The 20,801-nt window shown below is 37.6% G+C and overlaps 1 protein-coding gene across 3 annotated transcripts in view; it reads left to right on the top strand.

Moving 5' to 3' along the window:
• The window catches only part of ZNF81 (zinc finger protein 81), a 97,876-nt gene extending 86,009 nt beyond the window's left edge, over positions 1 to 11,867 (top strand). For all 3 annotated transcript variants that reach the window (XM_030807341.1, XM_030807342.1, XM_030807343.1), the window contains one exon: positions 1,185 to 11,867. In XM_030807341.1, the coding sequence (XP_030663201.1) occupies positions 1,185 to 2,893 (1,709 nt within the window). In that variant the 3' untranslated portion in view covers positions 2,894 to 11,867. The remainder of the gene's footprint in view (positions 1 to 1,184) is intronic.
• The last annotated feature ends 8,934 nt before the right edge of the window (positions 11,868 to 20,801 follow it).

Genomic DNA, 20,801 nt, shown 5'->3' with positions numbered 1-20,801 from the left:
TGTCAACAAAGTAAGACATATGCACCTCTAGTCCCTATGAAGAAAACCTTCAAGCACATAGCAAAGGACCTACCTATATTAGAAGCCCCACAGAATTGAAAGAATTGAAACCCATCGAGAAGAGTTGTTGTAGAGAGCAAGATTCAAAGTGTGAACACTCATCCTTGTCAATCAGGGTTCTCACTCTTAAACACAATGTCAGAAGTAATCTGATGGTTATATTTAATATTTAGGCAAGAAGATACATGTGTATGCATTTTTGGACTTGTACACATACCAGGATTCAATAAAGTATCATCTATTAGTGGAAAAAAAAGAATTGAAAGCTAATGAGGACTTAAACTCCAAGCCTAGGCCCTCCTAGATCTTTCCCCTGAAAACTCTTTTATTATCAATCTTCTGTCCACCCTACCTAATAGCCAAGTTTCCTACCAAAATAGAACTAGACTGCTTATGTTAAATGCCAGCCTCCAACACTTAATAACCATGTTTTATGGCAAATGATGTAATTGTCATGAGCTTCACTTTTCTTATCTACAAAAGGTGGATAGTAATAGTAGATACCTCATAGGACCTCTGAAAGGATTAAATGAGTTCATATGTACAGTCATGTATCACATAATGATATTGAGTGACTTAAGATTGTAACGAAATTGAAAAATGTCTATCACCTACTTACATCATGGCCATTGCTGCGTTGTAGTGCAATGCATTACCTTTTTTATGTTTAGATATGTTTAAATACACAAATACTTACTATTGTATTATAGCTGCCTACAGTATTCAGTACAGTCACATGCTATATGGGTTTGTAGCGTAAGAGCAATATTCTATACCATACAACCTAGATGTGTAGTAGGTTATACCATCTGGGTTTTTATAAGTACTGTATACTCTATGATGTTTACACAACAACGAAATTGCCTAATGACAGCTTTCTCAGACTGTATCCCTGTTGTCAAGCAATGCATGACTGCATATATTTCTTATAATGGTGCCTGGAATATTGTAAGTGTCATGTAAGAGTTTGGCACATAAAAGTGCTATATATGTATTTCCTGCCATCATTGTCATCATGGGATTTACTGATTTCCATGTGTTCAGTTTGTATTAGCTTATGTGTACCTTTTAATCTCTTGCAGTCTATTATTTGTGTCAATTTTACTTTTTCTTTCTCTTTTTAGATGGGAAATTTGGAATTAAGCCTTCCCAGACGAGAATTTCTGGAAAATCTACATTTCATAGTGAAATGGAGGGTGAAGATACAAGAGATGATTCATTATACTCTATTTTAGAAGAATTGTGGCAAGATGCTGAACAGATAAAGAGATGTCAGGAAAAACACAACAAACTTCTGAGTCGCACCACTTTCCTCAATAAGAAAATATTGAATACAGAGTGGGATTATGAATATAAAGACATTGGAAAATTTGTTCACCCAAACCCAAATCTCATTCTTTCACAGAAAAGACCCCATAAACGTGATTCATTTGGGAAGAGTTTTAAGCATAATTTAGACTTACATATTCATAATAAAAGCAATGCAGCAAAGAACCTGGATAAAACTATTGGGCATGGTCAAGTTTTTACCCAGAACTCTTCTTATAGTCACCACGAAAATACACATACAGGAGTGAAGTTCTGTGAACGTAATCAATGTGGAAAAGTCCTCAGCCTCAAACACTCACTCAGTCAAAATGTGAAATTTCCCATTGGCGAGAAGGCAAACACATGTACTGAATTTGGGAAGATCTTCACCCAGAGGTCACATTTCTTTGCTCCTCAGAAAATTCATACTGTAGAAAAACCTCATGAGCTTAGCAAATGTGTAAATGTTTTTACACAGAAGCCACTACTCAGTATATATCTGAGAGTTCATAGAGATGAAAAACTCTACATATGTACTAAATGTGGGAAGGCCTTCATCCAGAATTCAGAATTAATTATGCATGAGAAAACTCATACTAGAGAGAAACCCTATAAATGCAATGAATGTGGGAAATCATTTTTCCAGGTGTCATCTCTACTCAGGCATCAGACAACTCATACTGGAGAAAAACTCTTTGAATGCAGTGAATGTGGTAAAGGCTTCTCCCTGAACTCAGCCCTCAATATACATCAGAAAATTCACACTGGAGAGAGACATCACAAATGCAGTGAGTGTGGGAAAGCCTTTACCCAAAAATCAACACTCAGGATGCATCAGAGAATTCATACAGGAGAGAGGTCCTATATCTGTACTCAATGTGGGCAGGCCTTCATCCAGAAGGCACACTTGATTGCACATCAAAGAATTCACACTGGAGAGAAGCCTTATGAATGCAGTGACTGTGGGAAATCTTTCCCTTCTAAGTCACAACTCCAGATGCATAAGAGAATTCACACAGGAGAGAAACCCTATATATGCACTGAATGTGGGAAGGCTTTCACCAACAGGTCAAATCTCAATACTCACCAGAAGTCTCATACTGGAGAGAAGTCTTATATATGTGCTGAATGTGGGAAGGCCTTCACCGACAGGTCAAATTTCAATAAACACCAGACCATTCACACTGGAGAGAAACCATATGTTTGTGCTGATTGTGGGAGGGCCTTCATCCAGAAGTCAGAGTTGATTACACATCAGAGAATTCATACTACAGAGAAACCTTATAAATGTCCTGACTGTGAGAAATCCTTCTCCAAGAAACCACATCTCAAAGTACATCAACGAATTCACACAGGGGAGAAACCATATATATGTGCAGAATGTGGGAAAGCCTTCACTGATAGGTCAAATTTCAATAAACATCAGACAATTCATACTGGAGATAAACCGTATAAATGCAGTGACTGTGGAAAAGGGTTCACCCAGAAATCAGTTCTCAGTATGCATCGCAATATTCATACATGAAAGTAATCCTGTTTCTTGAAAATGAGAGCCTTATAAGGCTGACAAAAGTCAGGTCTAACTATATATTATAAAATTCATCCAAGACAGATCCTATATGAATATGTTGTATAAGGAAAAGCATCAGGCTATGTCACTTGAGATGGAAAAAAATTATTCAGAAGAAACTCTCTTAAAAATGCATTGAAGGAGAGAGAATTTGCACAACCTCATGAAATATAGTAAAAGTCATACTGGGAAAAATGTTGTCAGTTTGGTGTGTTAGGAAAAGCCTTCCTATAGAAAGTATTATAAGTTAAATTGTTACCAAATTCTTTATAGGAAGGAGAGTGCAAAATTATGTAAATGATGGTCAGGTTTACTGTGTTATATTAAGCAATTTAAAGTGATAACAAAATGAAAGGTAGTGCAGCAAAATAATGTAACTGATGAGTAGACCTACTGCCAGTTCTATAGGGTGTTTGTGGCAGAACACAGTGCATAACAGGAGGAATATTAAATTTTTTTCAAATTTAGAATAATTATGTCCATCAAATGTTTCTTACTGAATGTGTCTATCAAATATGTTTCTTACTGATTATTTCTATCAAGTGAGTCCACAATTTAAAAGTCACTTTGGTTTTATATATACACACATCTGCAGATATAATTTTATAAGAACACACAAATATAATCCTATCATTCGTACTGGTTTCCATGACATAGCATCTTGTTTTCTTTCATTGTGGTACAATGCAAAGTAGCCACAGATTCCTCCCATCCCAAGTAGCGTCTCTTTGTCTACTACTTGACTTTGAACTTGGCCATGTGACTTTCTTTGGCCAATGGAAATTAGCAGAGAATCAATAAGAAGCTGGAGAACTGTGTAAAGCCTGCCTTGAAGCTTACCCTCTCTTGCTGCTCTTTGCAAACCTGAAGAATCTCAAATTGCCCTACTGGGGGGTAGAGGAGCCACCACATGGAGCAGTGGTGAGCCAGCCTTGTTGAGGCCCCTTAGACCAAGTAGCCTGCCAATTGTCAGAATTGGGAGTGAGGTTTTCCAAGACCTCTAGCACCAGCTGAGCCAGCCTAGCCCAGAAGAGGCATACCAGTTATTCCAGCTGATTTACGGAATTGTGAGATAAATAAAATGATTATAGTTTTAAGCAACATAAGTTTTGGGGGTAGTTTGTTGTACAGAAAATGCTAAGTAATATTTGAAAGTATATGTTTGGGGGAGGGGGCATAGTGGACCAAAATGTGACATGTGGCATTGGCTTTGGGTCTGAGTGGCACGTAGAAACTGGAAAAACAGTGAGGAAAACTGTTTTTCCTCAAATGACAAAGGTTGAATAGATGGCAACCCATGTTATTTAGTAGGGAAAATATAGAAAAACAGTCGTCACCATACTCTGGGAAGATAGAGAATGGACCAAACGAACTGGTGGATCTGGCTAAGGAGATTTGCAGCAGAATATGGGAAGTTTCAGTTTGCTTCTTTTAGCTGCATATGATAAGATATAGAAAGAGAGAAATGAACTAAGGAAATAACTGTTTATTTGGCAAGCAGAATTCAGAAGAAATACGGAAAAGCCAAGGATTGCTGGGTTGAAAAATAATGGTTTCACATCGCTAGTCTCTCCAGCTATCTAACTATTCTCAAGGTAAAAAATGGCCTCAGGGTAAAGATCAAATCATGGTTGTGTCTGTAAGACTCTTTATTACAGTGTGTGAAATAGTTCAGTTGGTGCTTAGGAGACCGTCTCAGCTAAACTTAAGGGCTTCTAAAAATCTTCATGACATTGTCCCATAGAAGCCTGACATACTACTCAAAGTGGAGAGAGACCTATCTTAAAAAGAATTGCTGATGTGGCATTTGGGGAAAGGAGTAGATCCAAACCAGATTCCTAGGAAACTCACAAAGTTTTTAATAGAGTTTTACTAGTAAAACTACCTCCAGGTTGGACTTCAACAGTTCAAAATGAAAAGTGGCCTCTGGATTCCCCTCCCTAACTTCTGTGAATAGGATACAAGCTGAGAAAGTTACTCAGATGCAAACATGGTCCATTTCTTATGGAAAATGAAGGGCATCTCAGAGGGAAGACCCAAGAACAATATATTAAAATGGACTGGGGAGCCATTCCCAGGGAGAACTGTGCCCTAATCAAGAAACATTATCTGCCCCTGGAGCCAAGGGAACTGACAACATTTGCTCTGTGGGGTTTCAGAATTGTTATGGAACAGTGACTGATACGTGCCTCGTGGTCCTCCTCTTTTTTAATGGGAGTGTCTATTACAGTTATCCTGTACCTATCCCACCATTGTATATATTGGATGTGTGTTGGGGGGCATATAACTTGTCATTTAGCTCACAGGTATCTGGATCAAGAAACTGAAAAACTGTACCCAAGGAACCTCAGCCACAGCTGAACCTGATACAGAAGACTTGAGATTCTGGATTGGAGCTTGATGCCACAATTTTGGATGAGAAATTTGGAGGTCCTGGAATAGGGGTGAACATATTTTGCATGGGGTGGTAATGTGAATAATTTGTGACCAGAAGACACACTGTGTTAGGTAGAAAAATGCTACAGATGTCTTCATCCCCATATATGTGTCCTTCAGTCTTTATTTCTCTTTGTGTTTCAGTTAGGATAATTTCTATTGATCTATCTTCAAATTCACTGATGTTTTTTCCCTTACCCTGGCTTTGTCAAGTCTACTGATGAACCCATTGAAGGCATTCTTCAACTCAGTTGTGTTTTATTTTTATTTCTAATATTTCCATTTGATTCTTACAGTTTTCGTATATCTGCTGAAGTTCCCCATCTTTTCATGCATGTTCATGTTTTCCCCTCTACCCTTTGTCTTAGTCAGTTTGAGCTGCTGTAATAAAGCACCATAGACTTGGTGGCTTATAAACAACAGAAATTTATTCCTCACAGTTCTGGAGCCTGGAAGACTGAGATCAGAATCTAGCATGGTTAGGTCTTGGTGACGGCCCTCTTCAAGGTTGCAAACTGCTCACTTCTCCTTGTATTTTCCCATGTCTACAGCTAGAGAACTCTTTGGGATCCCTTTTATAAGGGCACCAATCCCATTCATGAGGTCTCCACCCACATTACCTAACTACCTCCCAAAGGCTCCACCTCCTAATACCATCACATTGAGGATTAGGATTTTAACATATGAATTTTGGGGGGGATGCAAACATTCAGCCCATAATACCCTCTAACATATTAATCATAGTTATTTTTAACTCCCTGTCGGATAGTTCCAACTACTAGGTCAACTGAGTCTAGGTCTGTTGTTGTTTTCTCTTGCTGTTTTGCATCTAATAATTTTTGGCTGAATGTCACAGATGTTGTATGTGGGATAGTAGAAACTGAGGTAAATAGTAATTATTCCTGGAAATAGCCATGGTTGCCCTTCTGATAGGCCATTAACATGGGGAGATTGAATCCATCTAATCAGGAGTTGGGCTGAGTTTGTGTTTCTTTGTTGCCAGTGTTACCTTTGCTGTACCATAGACTTAAAATTCCTCTAATGTTATCTTATGCTTGAGGTAGGCACTGGTTTGTCCAGAGAATTTTTATTTTTCCCAGACCACACTTGCCTTTAGGCCTGTAGGCCTTTCCTGTGTGCCTGCATCTCAGGGAGGGTCTTTCTCCATGTTGTTGCCTCTACGTTAGTAGCAGACAACTGTTATTACTTGGTTCTTGCTGACCTGGTGAGTTGGGGGGCAGGGTTGTCCTGGGCCAGCCTCAGTTTTTGTCAGGCCCTGAATCCCTGGGTCTTGAGGGATTTTTAGTGATCCTGCCCTCTTCCACTGGTAGAAGGCCTTTAATGATCTGGGCCCAGGATGGTTTCCTGCCCTTTTATCATGGGTGGAATTTTTTTTTTTTTTCCATTTCCCTCACTCTAGTCACCGTGAATCTTTACCTGTGTCCTGAGGGCAACAGGGTTTGCTGCACTTCTTTCAGTGGCTTAAGGATTTTGTTCTTTAGGGGAGTAGGGTTTCATTGGAGCTTTGTGCCATTCCTATATTAGCAGCAGCCCCCTTGCAGGCCTACCCCACAGAGGTAGGCTTTCTCCAGTCTTCTTCCTTCTCCCCGTGTTTCTTGAGAGCACTCAGTGGATGACTATGGAGAAGAGCCTGCGAGTAGAGACCAACTACCCTTAGGTCTACAGTTCTCATGAGTCTCCCACACTCAGCCTTTAGCAATTCATTAAAAATTCTTGTTGAATTCTTACTGCTTGTATAGTGGCCTCATCTTCCTTCCTGCTGTACCACGGATGGTCCAGGAGAGGCACTTGTCTTTTATTATATTTCAAACTAGTTGGTTGCTCTGTAATCTTAGCTCTCTAATGGGTTCGAGAAAACTTATGTTTTTGCAGATTACCCAGCTTTGTTCTTGTTATAAAGATGGGAGCAGTGTTCTTTCCAGATGTCTACATGCTAGGCAGAAACTAGAAGTCTGGACGGTCTCCATTGTCTCCTACTATCAGAATATGTGTCCTTTTCAGTGTGACTTTGCCACTTCGCCCATCAAGAGGTAGAATCTATTTCCTCAACCCCTGCAACTGGGCTTGGCTATTTTGTTGGCCAATGGGACATTAACAAATATGATACAAGCAGAGGCTTGAGAAGTGCCTGCACAATGAGGCTTGCCCACTTTTGCAGCTCTTTGGAATCCTGAACCCATGTGTGGAAAAGCCTGAACTGTGCTGTTGGAAAATGAGAGAGATCACATGGAGCAGTAATGGAGCAAAGACCAGCCATCCCAGCTGAGATACCCTACACCAACCAGATTTCAACCGCCGGACATATGAATGAAGCTATCCTAGGCATCCAGTCTTGGTCAGGGCAACTTTGGCTGGCAGTCTCTGAGATGACCCTGAATGATTCCCACCTCCTGGTATTCTCACTCTTATATAATCCCCTCCTCTTGAGTTTGGACTGGAATTAGTGACTTGGTTCTAGTGAATAGAATGAGGCAGAGGTAATGGGACGTCATGTCCAAGATTAGTTACAAAAAGACTGTGGCTTCCATTTTGGGTGCTTGCTTACTCTCTCGGATGGCTCATCATAGGGGAAACCTGCTGCTACATCATGAGATAGCCCTGTGGAAAGGCCCACATGAGTGAACTTTGAAGCATACCTCCCCCAGTTTAACCTTTAGATGAGGACCACAGCCAAATAGCTTGACTGTAAGCCAGATAGCTTGACTCATGAGAGACCTTCAGCCAGAGGCATCTTTTGAGCCACACGAATTCCTGACCCACAGAAACTGCAAGACAATAAATGTTGTTTTAAGCTGCTAAATTTTAGGGTAATTTGTTACACAGTAATAGGTTAATAATACACTGGCCCAGATTAGGAAGTTTCTGCCATCCATCCCAGCCATCCCAAACAACTACCAGAATAATGGATTAAAACGTTAAGTGTTTTAAGTCACTAAGTTTTGGGCGGCATGATAACAACTCAGCAAAAAGCTAACTGATATATTCATTATTTATTGCATTTCTTCCTCCACTATTCTTCCCTAACAGATGACCAATACTAATAAACTACTGTGAACACTTTCATGTTTTAATCTCTACTCTGTGCTCATAATCATATATAGACATACATACGTTCCCATGCTTGTAATCAGAAGTTATATAAGATTGTTTCCTCCTTTGATTTTCAAAAATGGGATCATAACATACAACCATCTCTGCAGCTTGCTTTATTATTATTCAACAATATTTCTTTTGAATGGTTGCATGATAGTTTATGGGGTGGATATACAATAATGTATTAAACTATTTGCATTGTTAAAATTTATTCACTCCCATTTTCAACCCTTTTTTGTCACTGGGAACAATGCTGTTAAAAATACTAAAAGATAGTTTGCATAGTGGTTAGGTAGATAGGCTCAGGAACCCATCTGCCAGGGTTTCAATCCTGGCTCTACCAATTTACTAGTTTATGTGACCTTAGGAAGGTTAGTTAACCTCTCTGTCCTGATGGTTTTCATCTATAAAAGAGGTACACACTAGCACCTATCATAGATTTGACTAAGAAGCATATTTCTTTCCTAGGGCTGCTATAACAAAATACCACAAATTGGGCAGCCTGAAACAGCAGAAATTGTCTCACAGTTCTTGAGGCTGGAGATCCGAATCACGGTGTCAGCAGGGCCATGCTCCCTCTGAAGGTGCTAGGGAAGGAACTGTTCCATGCCTCTCTCCTAGCTTTTGAGAGCCTCAGGTGTTATTTGGCTTATGGATGCATTATTCCTGTCAGATGGCTGTTTTCTCCCTGTGTTTCCTCACATCATGTTCCCTCTGTGTGTCTGGCTATGTTTCCAAATTTCGCCTTTTATAAGGACACTAGTTATATTGGATTGGGGTTCACTTTAATGGCCCCATTTTAACTTAATTACCTCTGTACTCTATTTCCAAATAAAATTGTATTCTGAGGTTCTAGAGATTAGGATTTCCACGTATCTTTTTTGCAGGTACACAGTTCATTAACAAGAAGTTAATGCATATTGTGTAGAGCTCTTAGAACTATGCATGGAGAGAATTTCTTAAAGGGTATTAGATACACCTCACTTCCTGAGCCCGCATAGGTCCCCCTACAACTCTCTGTGCTTGGGACACTGAGGTGGGATTTGAGAGCTTGTTTCCGGCATCTTAGTGTCATCCAACTATCTAAAGAAAATGTAGGGAGTAACAGGAAAAGCAGGCCTAAGACCAAAGCTTGTGCTTTGGGTCGAGAAGGATATGTCTATAGAAGATAATGACAAGGAGCAGCCAGAGAGGTAAAAACATACCAGGTAAGCAAGGGGCTCATAGAGAACAGTGTTTCCAACGAGTGTTTTAATGGAGGACTTGTCCAAATTAGACATCAATTCGTATGAGGATGGAAAATTGGTTCTTGATTTTATGACACAGAGGTTGTTGTTGGCTTTGAGGAATGCTATTTTGGAAGTAAATTTAAACAAAGCAATTGAGCAAACTCAGAGGAATTTCTGAATTCAGGTAGTGTTACTTCACCATGAAGGAATTTTTCTCATAGAAAAATATCAAGCCATTGGACTAGATTATTCTGTTGTTTGGGTTATACTGAGAAATAAGAGTTGGCTAAAGTAGAAATTACATGAGATTTGGAAGGTCAAAGGGAAGGAGCAACTATTGCTGTGAAAGTCTTTGAAATTAGAGACAGTGAAGGACAGATGCAGAGGTACCCAGCAGGTTCCAATTTTTCCTATCTTCCACTCTATATCCAGCCCTTCTTTCCATCTTCCAGCCCTGCTGACCAATAGTAGCCCCAGGTCTACCACCAGATGCTTGGCTGCAGGCTCACAAAAGCTTCTCATGGACTTCTCCATCAGCTTCTCTTGGCAGTCCCACATCAGCAGCTAGATATGCCTGGCTTCTCAGATTTTCCTGAAAGCTCTGATTTATCCATCCATGCTAATGTCTCAAAAGGGCTGGTTTAGTGATTTCTTTAGTCTTCTAACTCCCCCTTCTAAATCTTCCCCAGCTACTTCTATAAATTGTGCATGCATCCCTTATTCCATAATACTCGTAGTTATTATGCTTCCCTGATTGACATATTTACACTTTTTTTTCCTGAGAATTTGATAGATGCTGCTCTTCTAAAATTGAGTGATGTTATTGAGAAGTCTTAGACAAACTTGCTCTCTTTTTTCTTGTATATAATGTGCCTTTCTGCCATATGATTCTTTTTTTATTCTTGAAGTTAAGGATCTATGGAAGCATATGCTTTGGTCCTGATCTTTGTGTATTAATTTTACCTGAGTTATAGTGAGCCATTCCAATCATTCATTTCAAGGAAGTTTTATTTTGCTTAACATTTTTTCTGACCCATTTCTTCTCTTCTTCAGGGACACCAATTATGCATATGTAAGATGTCTTTGTCATCTTCTACATTCATTTTCTACCAATCAACATTCATTTCACATCATTATTCTTTTCAGTTTTGTGTGATTGACTCTAGCTCTGTCTTCAGAGACAATTCTTCTTGAATCTCATGTTCTTCATGTTTAGACATTAACAAGCAATTTGCTCAGATTTATTTACATTCCAGGATAGTAAAGACAGAGAATGTCTCCCTCCCTGGAGACTTTCCCAGAGATTTGGTTGCATTCCAGGTTAATAAAGAATATATATATATATACTCAAAGAAGAAGATGGACAATAAAACAATATAACATTATTTCCCTCACATCTTAATTATATGTATTTTCAATCATGTAGACATATTGAAAACACAGTACAACGTATATAACATCCATCTAGATTTAACAATTTATATGTAATTTTTCCTGAAATATCAGTGGTAAGTTATAGATACAACATTACACCCATAAATAATTGAGCATTCATCTCCTAAAAATAAGGACATTCTCCCACATACCTGGAATATCATTATCAATCTAACTCTATGATATATCCAGTCCATTTCCAAATTTCTCCCATTGTCCCCAAAACATATTTTACAGTTTTAACGAGGTAGAATTAGCATACAAAAAGTGGAACTTGTTTAAAGTGTACAATTTGATGAGTTTTGACGCGTGCACCTTTCCAACCATCATGACAATACAAATAATGAATATATCAATCACCCCAAAAAAGTTTCCTTATGCCTCTTTGTCATTCAGCCCTCTTTCCCCACATTCTTCCCACATCCACAGGCAATCATGGATCTGTTTTTTATTGTTATAGGTTAGTTTGCATTTCCTACAATTTTCTACACATGGAATAATACTATAGGTACTCTTGTTTGGCTCCTTCCATTCAGCATAATAAGTTTGAGATTCATTCATGTTGTTATATGCGTCTATGTTCATTCCTTTTTATTGCTAAGTGTTATTTCTTTATATGGACATACCAGAATTTGTTTATCCATTCATGTTTTGATGGAAATTTGTATTTCCAGCTTTTGGCTATTACAAATAAAACTGATGTGAACATTTGTTTACAAGTCTGAGTGGACATAGTTTTCATTTCTCTTGAGTAAATGCATAGGAGTGAATGGCTTAGTCATATGGTAGGTATATACTTAATTATTTAAGAAATTGTCAAACTGCTTTCCAAAGTGGTTGTACTATGTTACATTTTAACCAGCAGTATATAAGTGCTGCAGTTGCTTCATTGGGTATGATTATTATTTTTAATTTTAGTCATTTAATGGGGGTGTAGTGGTATTTCACCGTGGTTTTAAGTTACACTTCCCTAATAAGTAATGCTGTTGAGCATCTTTCCTTGTGTTTATGTACCATCTGTACACCATCTTGGTTGATGTATCTTTTTAAATATTTTGCCCATTTGTAAACTCAGTTATTTGTCTTATTATTGAGTTGTAAGTGTCTTTATATATCCTAGATATATGTCCTTTGTTGGATGTATATTTTGCAAACAGTTTCTTCTAGGTTTGCCTTTTCATCTAAATAACAGAAGACCAAAAGTTTTTAATGTTAACAAGTTCAATTCATTTTTGTTTTCTTTTATAGTTCATGTTCTTTTGGTCATGGTTAATAAATTTTTGCAAAGCTCAAGGTCATTAAGATAAAAGTTTTTAAAAAGATTTATGCTTTCTTCTAGAAGTTTTATAATATTGGCTCTTATATTTGGTTACCTAATCCATTTTTATTTAATTTTGTATATGATGTAAATCCTTTCCAAAGATAAGGATTTAGGTTGATTTTGTTTTGCATATGGCTGTCCAGTTGTTCCAGAACCATTTGTTGAAAATGATAATGCATTGGATTGCCTTGATATATTTATCAAAAAATTAATTGGTTGGTTCTATTTCTGCTTTAGTTTTCTATTATGCCAATACCACTACTGCCAGTACTACACCATTACTGTAGCTTCTGTACTACTGTAGCATTACTCTTTGCTGTAGCTTCATAAGTCTTGAAGTCAGATCATGCAAATCCTCTAACTTTATTCCTCTTTTTCACAGATGTTTTGGCTATTCTGGTTTTTCTTTGAATTTCTATATAAATTTTAGAATCACCTTGTCAGTTACTATTAAAAGCCTGCTGGAATTTTGAGACTGAACTGAATTCATAGATCTATATGGAGAGAATTGACATCTTAATTACATTGTTTTCCTATCCATAAACAGGATATATCATTCCTTTTATTTAGGTCTTTAATTTTTCTTAGAAGTGCTTTGTAGTGGCTGGGCGCGGTGGCTCACGCCTGTAATCTCAGCACTTTGGGAGGCCAAGGTGAGCGGATCACGAGGTCAGGAGACCGAGACCATCCTGGCTAGCACGGTGAAACCCCATCTCTACTAAAAATACAAAAAATTAGCTGGGCGTTGTGGCGGGTGCCTGGCTAATTTTTTACTGGCTAATTTATCCTGGCTACTCGGGAGGCTGAGGCAGGAGAATGGCGTGAACCCAGGAGGTGGGGCTTGCAGTGAGCAGAGATTGTGCCACTGCACTCCAGCCTGGGCGACAGAGCGAGACTCCGTCTCAAAAAAAAAAAAAAAGTGTTTTGTAGTTTTCAAGTGTACAAGCCTTAGACATATCTTGTCAAATTCATCTCTAGATAATTCATATCTATGCTTTTGAATGGTACTAGTTATTTTTAAATTTCAATTTCCAATATTTCTTTGCTAGTACATAGAAATATAATTCACTTTTATGTGTTGATCTTGTATATGATAACCTTGTTAAACTCACTTATTATTTCTAGTAATTTTGTAAATCCTGTAAGCTTTTCTACACAATCACGTCATCTGTGAAGTGTGATAGTTTCACTTCTTCCTTTCCACTATAGGCGCTCTTTCTTTTTTTGTCTTATTGCATTGACTAAAACCTACAATATAATGTTGAATAGAAGTGGTCAGAGTGTATATCTTTGCCCTTTTCTTGAGCTTCAGAAGAAAACATTTACTCTTTCACTATTGAGTATGATATTAGCTATATGTTTTTCTTACATGATCTTTATCAGGTTGATGAAGTTGCCTCTACTCCTAGTTTGTTGATAGTTTATCAGGAATAGGTGTTAGATTTTGTCAAATGTTTTTTCTCCATCGAGATTATCATATAGTTTTTCTTTTTTAGTTTGTTAATTTTTTGAATTATATTTACTATTGATAGATTTAGTATTCCTGGAATTAAACTCTTCTTGGTCATGATGTACTACCATTTTTATATTTCACTAGATTCACTTTGCTAAAAATTTTGTTAAGAATTTTTGCATATATGTTTATGTGGGAAACTGGTCTATAGTTTTCTTTTCTTGTATTTTCTTTGTCCGCTTTTGGTATCAGGGTAATGCTGGGCTCACAGAATGAATTGGGAAGTGGTACCTCCTCTGAAAGAGTTAGTGTGGAGATGGTATTATGGCTCCTTTTAATGTTTGATACAATTTTCCAGTGAAGTCATTTGGTCCTAGAATTCTTTTGTGAAAAGGCTTTTAACTACAAATTCAATTCCTTAATAGTTAGGAAACTATTCAGGTTGTCATATTCTTCTTCATTAAGCTTTGTTTGTATATTTCAAAGAACTTATCTATTTTACATAAGTTGTCTAATTTAGGAACATGAAGTTGTTTGTCACATCCCCTTTTTATCTGTAGAATTGAAAGTGATGTCTCCTCTCATTCTTGATATCGGTAATTTGTGTCTTCACTTTTTTTCTCCTGATCAGTCTGGCTAGTGGTTTCTCAATTTTATTGATTTTCTCAAGAAGCTCTTAGTGTCCTTGATTTTCTCTATTGTTTTTCTATTTTGGATTTTATTGATTTATGCTCTTTTCTTTATTATTTCCTTTTTCTGCTTATTTGACTTAAATGTGCTCATTTTCGGCCGGGCGCAGTGGCTCACACCTGTAATCCCAACATTTTGGGAGGCCGAGGTGGGTGGATCATTTGAGGTCAGGAGTTCAAGACCAGCTGTGCCAACATGGTGAGACCCTGTCTCTACTAAAAATACAAAAATTAGCCGGGTGTGGTGGCGCATGCCTGTAATCCCAGCTACTCGGGAGGCTGAGGCAAGAGAATTGCTTGAACCCGGGAGGCAGAGGTTGCACTGAGCCGAGATCATGCCACTGCACTCCAGCCTGGGCAACAGAGTGAGACTCTGTCTCAAAAAAAAAAAAAAAAGTGCTCATTTTCTAGTTTCTATGGTTGAAGCTGCAGTCACTGCTTTGAGATTTTCCTTCTTTTGTAGTATAAATTTTTAGTGATATAAATTATCCTCTAAGCACTCATTTAGTAGCAACTCATATATTTTGATGTTTTTACATTTTTACATTGATACTGTATTGTAATGATATTTTTACATTGTTTTTACATTTTCATTCATTCAAAATACTTCCTAACTTACCTTACGATTTCTTCTTTGTCCCATAGGTTATTTAGAAGTGTATTATTCAGTATGCAAATATTTGAGTATTTTTTACTTATCTTTCCCTGTGATTTATAATTTGATTCCATTGTGGTCAGAGAACGTACTTTATAGGACTTGGATACTTACAAATTAACTGAGATTTCCTCTATGGCCCTGAATATGGTCTGTATTGTTAAAAAGTTCCATGCATACTTATAAAGAATATGTATTCTACTATCATTGTATGGCATGATCGATAAATGTGAATTAAGTCAAGATTGTTGATAGTGTGGTTCAAGCTTTCTATAGACTTACAGATTTTCCTATACAGTAGTCCCCCTCTTATCCACGGGGGATATGTTTCAAGACTCCGAGTGGATGCCTGAAACCGTGGGTAGTACTGAACCCTATATACTATGTTTTTCTGATCTGATAACCAATATGGCTACTAAGTGACTAACAAGTGGATAGCATATACAGCATGAAGATGCTGGAAAAATGGAGGATTCACTCCCAGGCAGGACAGAGTGGGATGGTGTAAGATTTTATCATGCTACTGAGAACTGTGCACAACTTAAAACTTACGAATTTTTAATTTCTGGAAATTTCCCTTTGATATTTTTGGACTGCAATTGACTGTGGGTAACTGAAACTATGGAAAGCAAAATCACAGATAAGGGGGGACTACTGTATTTATTCTATCAATTATTGAAGGAGAGGTATTGAAATTTCTAACTAAAATTATATTTTTTCTATTTCTCCTTTTAGTTATACCAGTTTATATTTTGTCTATTTTGAAGCTGTGTTATTGAGTACACAAGCATTTAGGATTGTTAAGTCCTCTTGTTAAGTAGACACTTTTATCACTATGGAATGACACTATTCTGGTAAAATTCTTGTATTACAAAAGGCACTCCATTTTTCTTTTTCTCAGTTTTAGCAAGTATGTATTTTTCCAGTACCTATCTACATATCTTTTTATTTTAAAATGATTTTGTACTTACAGAAGTTATAAAGATAACAGAGTGTTCCCATATACCCATCAGTCATCTTCCCCTAATGTTAACATTATATATAATCCTGATAGATTTTCTCAAAATTAATAATAGTATTAATTAAACTACATACTTCATTGAGATTTCCCTTGTTATTTTATTACTGACTGTGAGTTTGGAGGTCCCAAAGACCACCTTCAGATTCAATAATCCACTAGAAAGACTCATAGAACTCTGAAAAGCCACTATACTGACAGTTACAGTTCATTACAGTGAAAGAATACACACTGAAATCAACAAGGGGAAGAGGCACATCAGGCAGAGTCCTAGAGACACCAGGCATAGAGTTTCTAGTTGTACTCTCCCAGTAGAGTAATGCAGATAGCGCTTATTTCTACCAGCAATGATGTGTGACAATACACATGGAATATTGCCAACCAGGCAGATTACCTGAGCCATGTCTAGAGTTTTTATTGGGAGTTGGTTACATAGACATGACTGAGTGCCTGCATTGCTGACCTTAATTCTCCAGATCCTCCAGAGGTTAAGCGATACTGCATGGCTGAAGACCCCCAGGTAACCAAGGATATTCTTATCAAGCAGGACATGCCAAGGGCTTAGAGGTTACCTCCTAGGAGCCAGGAACAAAAAGCCAAACCTTCTTTGAGCAAGATTAATCCTTTACTGCATACTGACCCTTTTCTGTTCCAGGATCCGATCCAGGATATCACATTGCACTTAGTTGTCATGTTTCCCTAGTCTCTTCCAATCTGTGACAGCTCTTGGTCTTTCTCTTTCATGACCTTGATGCTTTTGAGGAATAGTCATGAATATTGTAGAATGTTCCTCAGTTTGGTTTCGTCTGATTTTTTTTTTTATCATGAGCAGATTGAGGTTATGAATTTGAGGGATGGATATCACCAAATCTTAGTCCTTGTTATTGAATTATTTCAGGAAACAAGATTATATCAACATGATTTATTACTAGTAATGTTAATCTTGATCACTTTGTTATGGTGTTGTCTCCTGAGTTTTTCTGTTGCAAAGTTATTACTTTTCCTCTTTCCATACTTTTCATTAGAAGTGAGCCAAAGTCCCACTCATACTAAAGGGGAGTGGCATTAAGCTCCACCTTCTGGACAGAGGGGTATCAAAGACTTTGCGGTCATATCTTAAAACTGCCACAGGGGAATTGCTTTGATGTTACACAGATAATCTGTTTCTCCTTAAAGTTTTGCCCAGTAATTTCAGCATTCATCAGTGAATCATGCCTTCAGCAACTACTGTGTTTTTCTAATAGTGATTTTCTGTTTCCTTCATTGCTTTCACAATTGTTAATTGGGATTCTTCTGTAAGGAAGATATGTCCTGTCTCCCCTGCTTATTTGTTTATTCAGACATTTACTTATGTCAGTATGGATAAAGGGACATTTATTTTATTCTTTGTATTATAATCGAATACTACATTATTAATTATGTGGCACAAATTGTTACAGGTTTGGCTATTGTTAGATCTTTCAGGTTGGTTCTTGTGTTCCTTTTACATGACCACATCCTTTTATTGGTAGTTGGGGGGGCACTTTCTTACTTCCTGGAACTATAAGGTGGTCCACGCTCATCTTGTATTTTCCTTGTCCCAGACAAAGAATCCGCTATTTATTTCTCCAAGGAGATCTGGTTCCTTTTGCTGGAAAATGGCATTTGGAAATCAAGCTATTAAGATTAGGTGTGTTCATTGTTACTGGTGTGTCGCTGCTAGGAGCGTCACAGAGCTAGGAAATTCATGTATGTATTCTAATCCATGTGTGCACACATACCTATTTTTATTTCTTTAGCTGTTTATCTGTATACATTTAAATATAAACATAGTCGGGCGCGGTGCCTCACTCCTGTAATCCCAGCACTTTGGGAGGCCAAGGCGGGCGGATCACCTGAGGTCAGTTGTTAGAGACCAGCCTGGCCAACATGGTGAAACCCCATCTCTACTAAAAATACAAAAATTAGCCGGGTGTGGTGGCGGTCGCCTGTAATCCCAGCTACTCGGGAGGCTGAGGCAGGATAATCGCCTGAACCTGGGAGGCAGAGGTTGCAGTAAGCCAAAATCATGCCACTGCACTCTAGCCTGGGCGACAGAGCGAGACTCTGTCTCAAAAAAACAAAATAAATAAATAAATAAATAAATAAATAAAACATAAGTTCATACTGACATCTCCAACTCAAACCCAGCACTACAGGGTTCCTTCTAGCCTTCTCCCTGCCCTTGCTTATTTTACTTCTTTCTCCATAAGTTAGGAAAGAAAAACAGTTGACTACATTTCTGTTGGCCTATTTGGGGGTTCTCTATTCTGTTCTTTTGATCTTTATTTCTGGCTTTTTGTCAATACCACACTTTTTTCATTACTGTAGCTCTACAGTGAGTCTTGAAATTGGGTAGTTCGAGTTCTCCAACTTCGTTTTCTCTTTTCAGAATTGTTTTGGCTATTCTTGCTCCTTTATTTTATCATGTTAATTTTAAAATCAGCTTGTTGGTACCTCAAAAGGGCTTTCTGGGAATGTGATTGAGATTATGTTGCATCTATAGATCAAATTAGGGAGAACTGCTATCTCAACTATATATATGTTTTATTATACTTTAGGTTTTAGGGTACATGTGCACAATGTGCAGGTTTGTTACATATGTATACATGTGCCATGTTGGTGTGCTGCACCCATTAACTCGTCATTTAGCATTAGGTATATCTCCTAATGCTATCCCTCCCCCCTCCCCCCACCCCACAACAGTCCCCGGAGTGTGATGTTCCCCTTCCTGTGTCCATGAATTCTCATTGTTCAATTCCCACCTATGAGTGAGAACATGCGGTGTTTGGTTTTTTGTCCTTGCGATAGTTTACTGAGAATGATGTTTTCCAGTTTCATCCATGTCCCTACAAAGGACATGAACTCATCCTTTTTCACTCCATGAGCATGGTCTGTCTTTCCATTTATTTAGATCAGGGGTGTCCGTCCAATCTTTTGGCTTCCCTGGGCCACATTGGAAGAAGAATTGTACTGGGCCACACATAAAATACACTAACAGTAATGATAGCCGATGAGCCAAAAAAAAAAAAAAAAATCACAAAAACATCTCACAATGTTTTAAGAAAGTTTACGAATTTGTGTTGGGCCACATTGAAAGCCATCCTGGGCTGCATGTGGCCTGCAGGCTGTGGGTTGGACAAGCTTAATTTCAATGATCTTTTATTTTTCTTTTTTAAATTTTTCAGCATATAGATCTCACACATATTTATGTATATATATATACACACACACACATACACACACCTAAGTACTTCATTTTTGGCAATATTGTAGATGTCATATTTTAAAATTTCAAATTCTGATTGTTCATAGATAGTACATAGGATACAACTGACTTTCGTATATGACAATGTATCCTGTAACTTTGCTAGCTCACTTACTAGTTGTGGGTAATTTTTTGTAGATTTGTACTATTTTCTACGTAGACAATAATGTCTGGAAATAGAGTTGTATTTCTTCTTTTCCAATCTGAATGCCTTTTATTTCTCTTCCTTATCTTAGTGCGCTGTCTAGAACTTGTAGCATAATGTTGGATAAGAATGATCAAAGAGGACACCTTTGCCTTGCTTCTGATCTTAGGAAGAATGCATGCAATTTCTCTTCATTCAGTATGATGTAACTTGTAGGTTTTTGTAGATGCCACTTATTGGGTTAAATAATTTGCATTCTATTCCTAGTTTGCTATAAGTTTTTAAAAATCACGAATGGATATTCAGTTTTGTCAAATCCTTTCTCTGCATCTACTGAGATAATTACATGATTTGTCGTATTTAGTCTGTTAATATGGTGAATTACAATGATTGATTTTCAAATGTTGAAACAGCCTTGCATTCCAGGCATGAGCCCCTCTGTCGTGATATGTCTTCATATCTATATATAAAATCATATTTACATATATCTATGTATAAAAAGAATATTTGGGGGAAGATTTTTATGTCATGCTCATGAGGGATATTGGTCTACAGGTTTTTTTCCTGTCGTATCTTTTTCTGGTTGTGGTATTTGGGCAATGCTGGCCTAATAAAATGAATTGGGAAGTGTTCCCTCCTCTTTTTTCTGGAAGAGTTTATATGTTGTGAAATGTTGGCAAGGATGTGGAGCAATTGGAACTCTCATGCGTTGTTTGTGGGAATGTAAAATGGTACAGCCTCTGAGGAAACAGTTTGGTGGTTCCTCAGTCATTAAATGTGTAGAATTATCATATGACCCATTAATTCTACTCCTAGGTATATACCCAAAATACAGATTCTCCTTGACTTATGATGGGGTTATGTCCTGATAAACCCACTATAAGTTGAACTATCACAAGTCAAAAATGCACTTAAACATTCCTAACTTACTGAACATCACAGCTTAGCCCAGCCTACCTTAAATACGCTCAGAACACTTACATTAGCCTACAGTTGGGCAAAATTATCTGGCAACACAGAACACAATAGAGTATTTGTTGTATATGTTGGGTTATTGTAAACCACAAAAATAACCAAATTTCT

The sequence above is a fragment of the Nomascus leucogenys genome, chromosome X, assembly GCF_006542625.1.
Source record: "Nomascus leucogenys isolate Asia chromosome X, Asia_NLE_v1, whole genome shotgun sequence".
NCBI classification, from domain to species: domain Eukaryota; kingdom Metazoa; phylum Chordata; class Mammalia; order Primates; family Hylobatidae; genus Nomascus; species Nomascus leucogenys.
The sequence above is the reverse complement of the archived record's forward strand: the minus strand, read 5'-3'. Positions and strand labels throughout refer to the sequence as shown.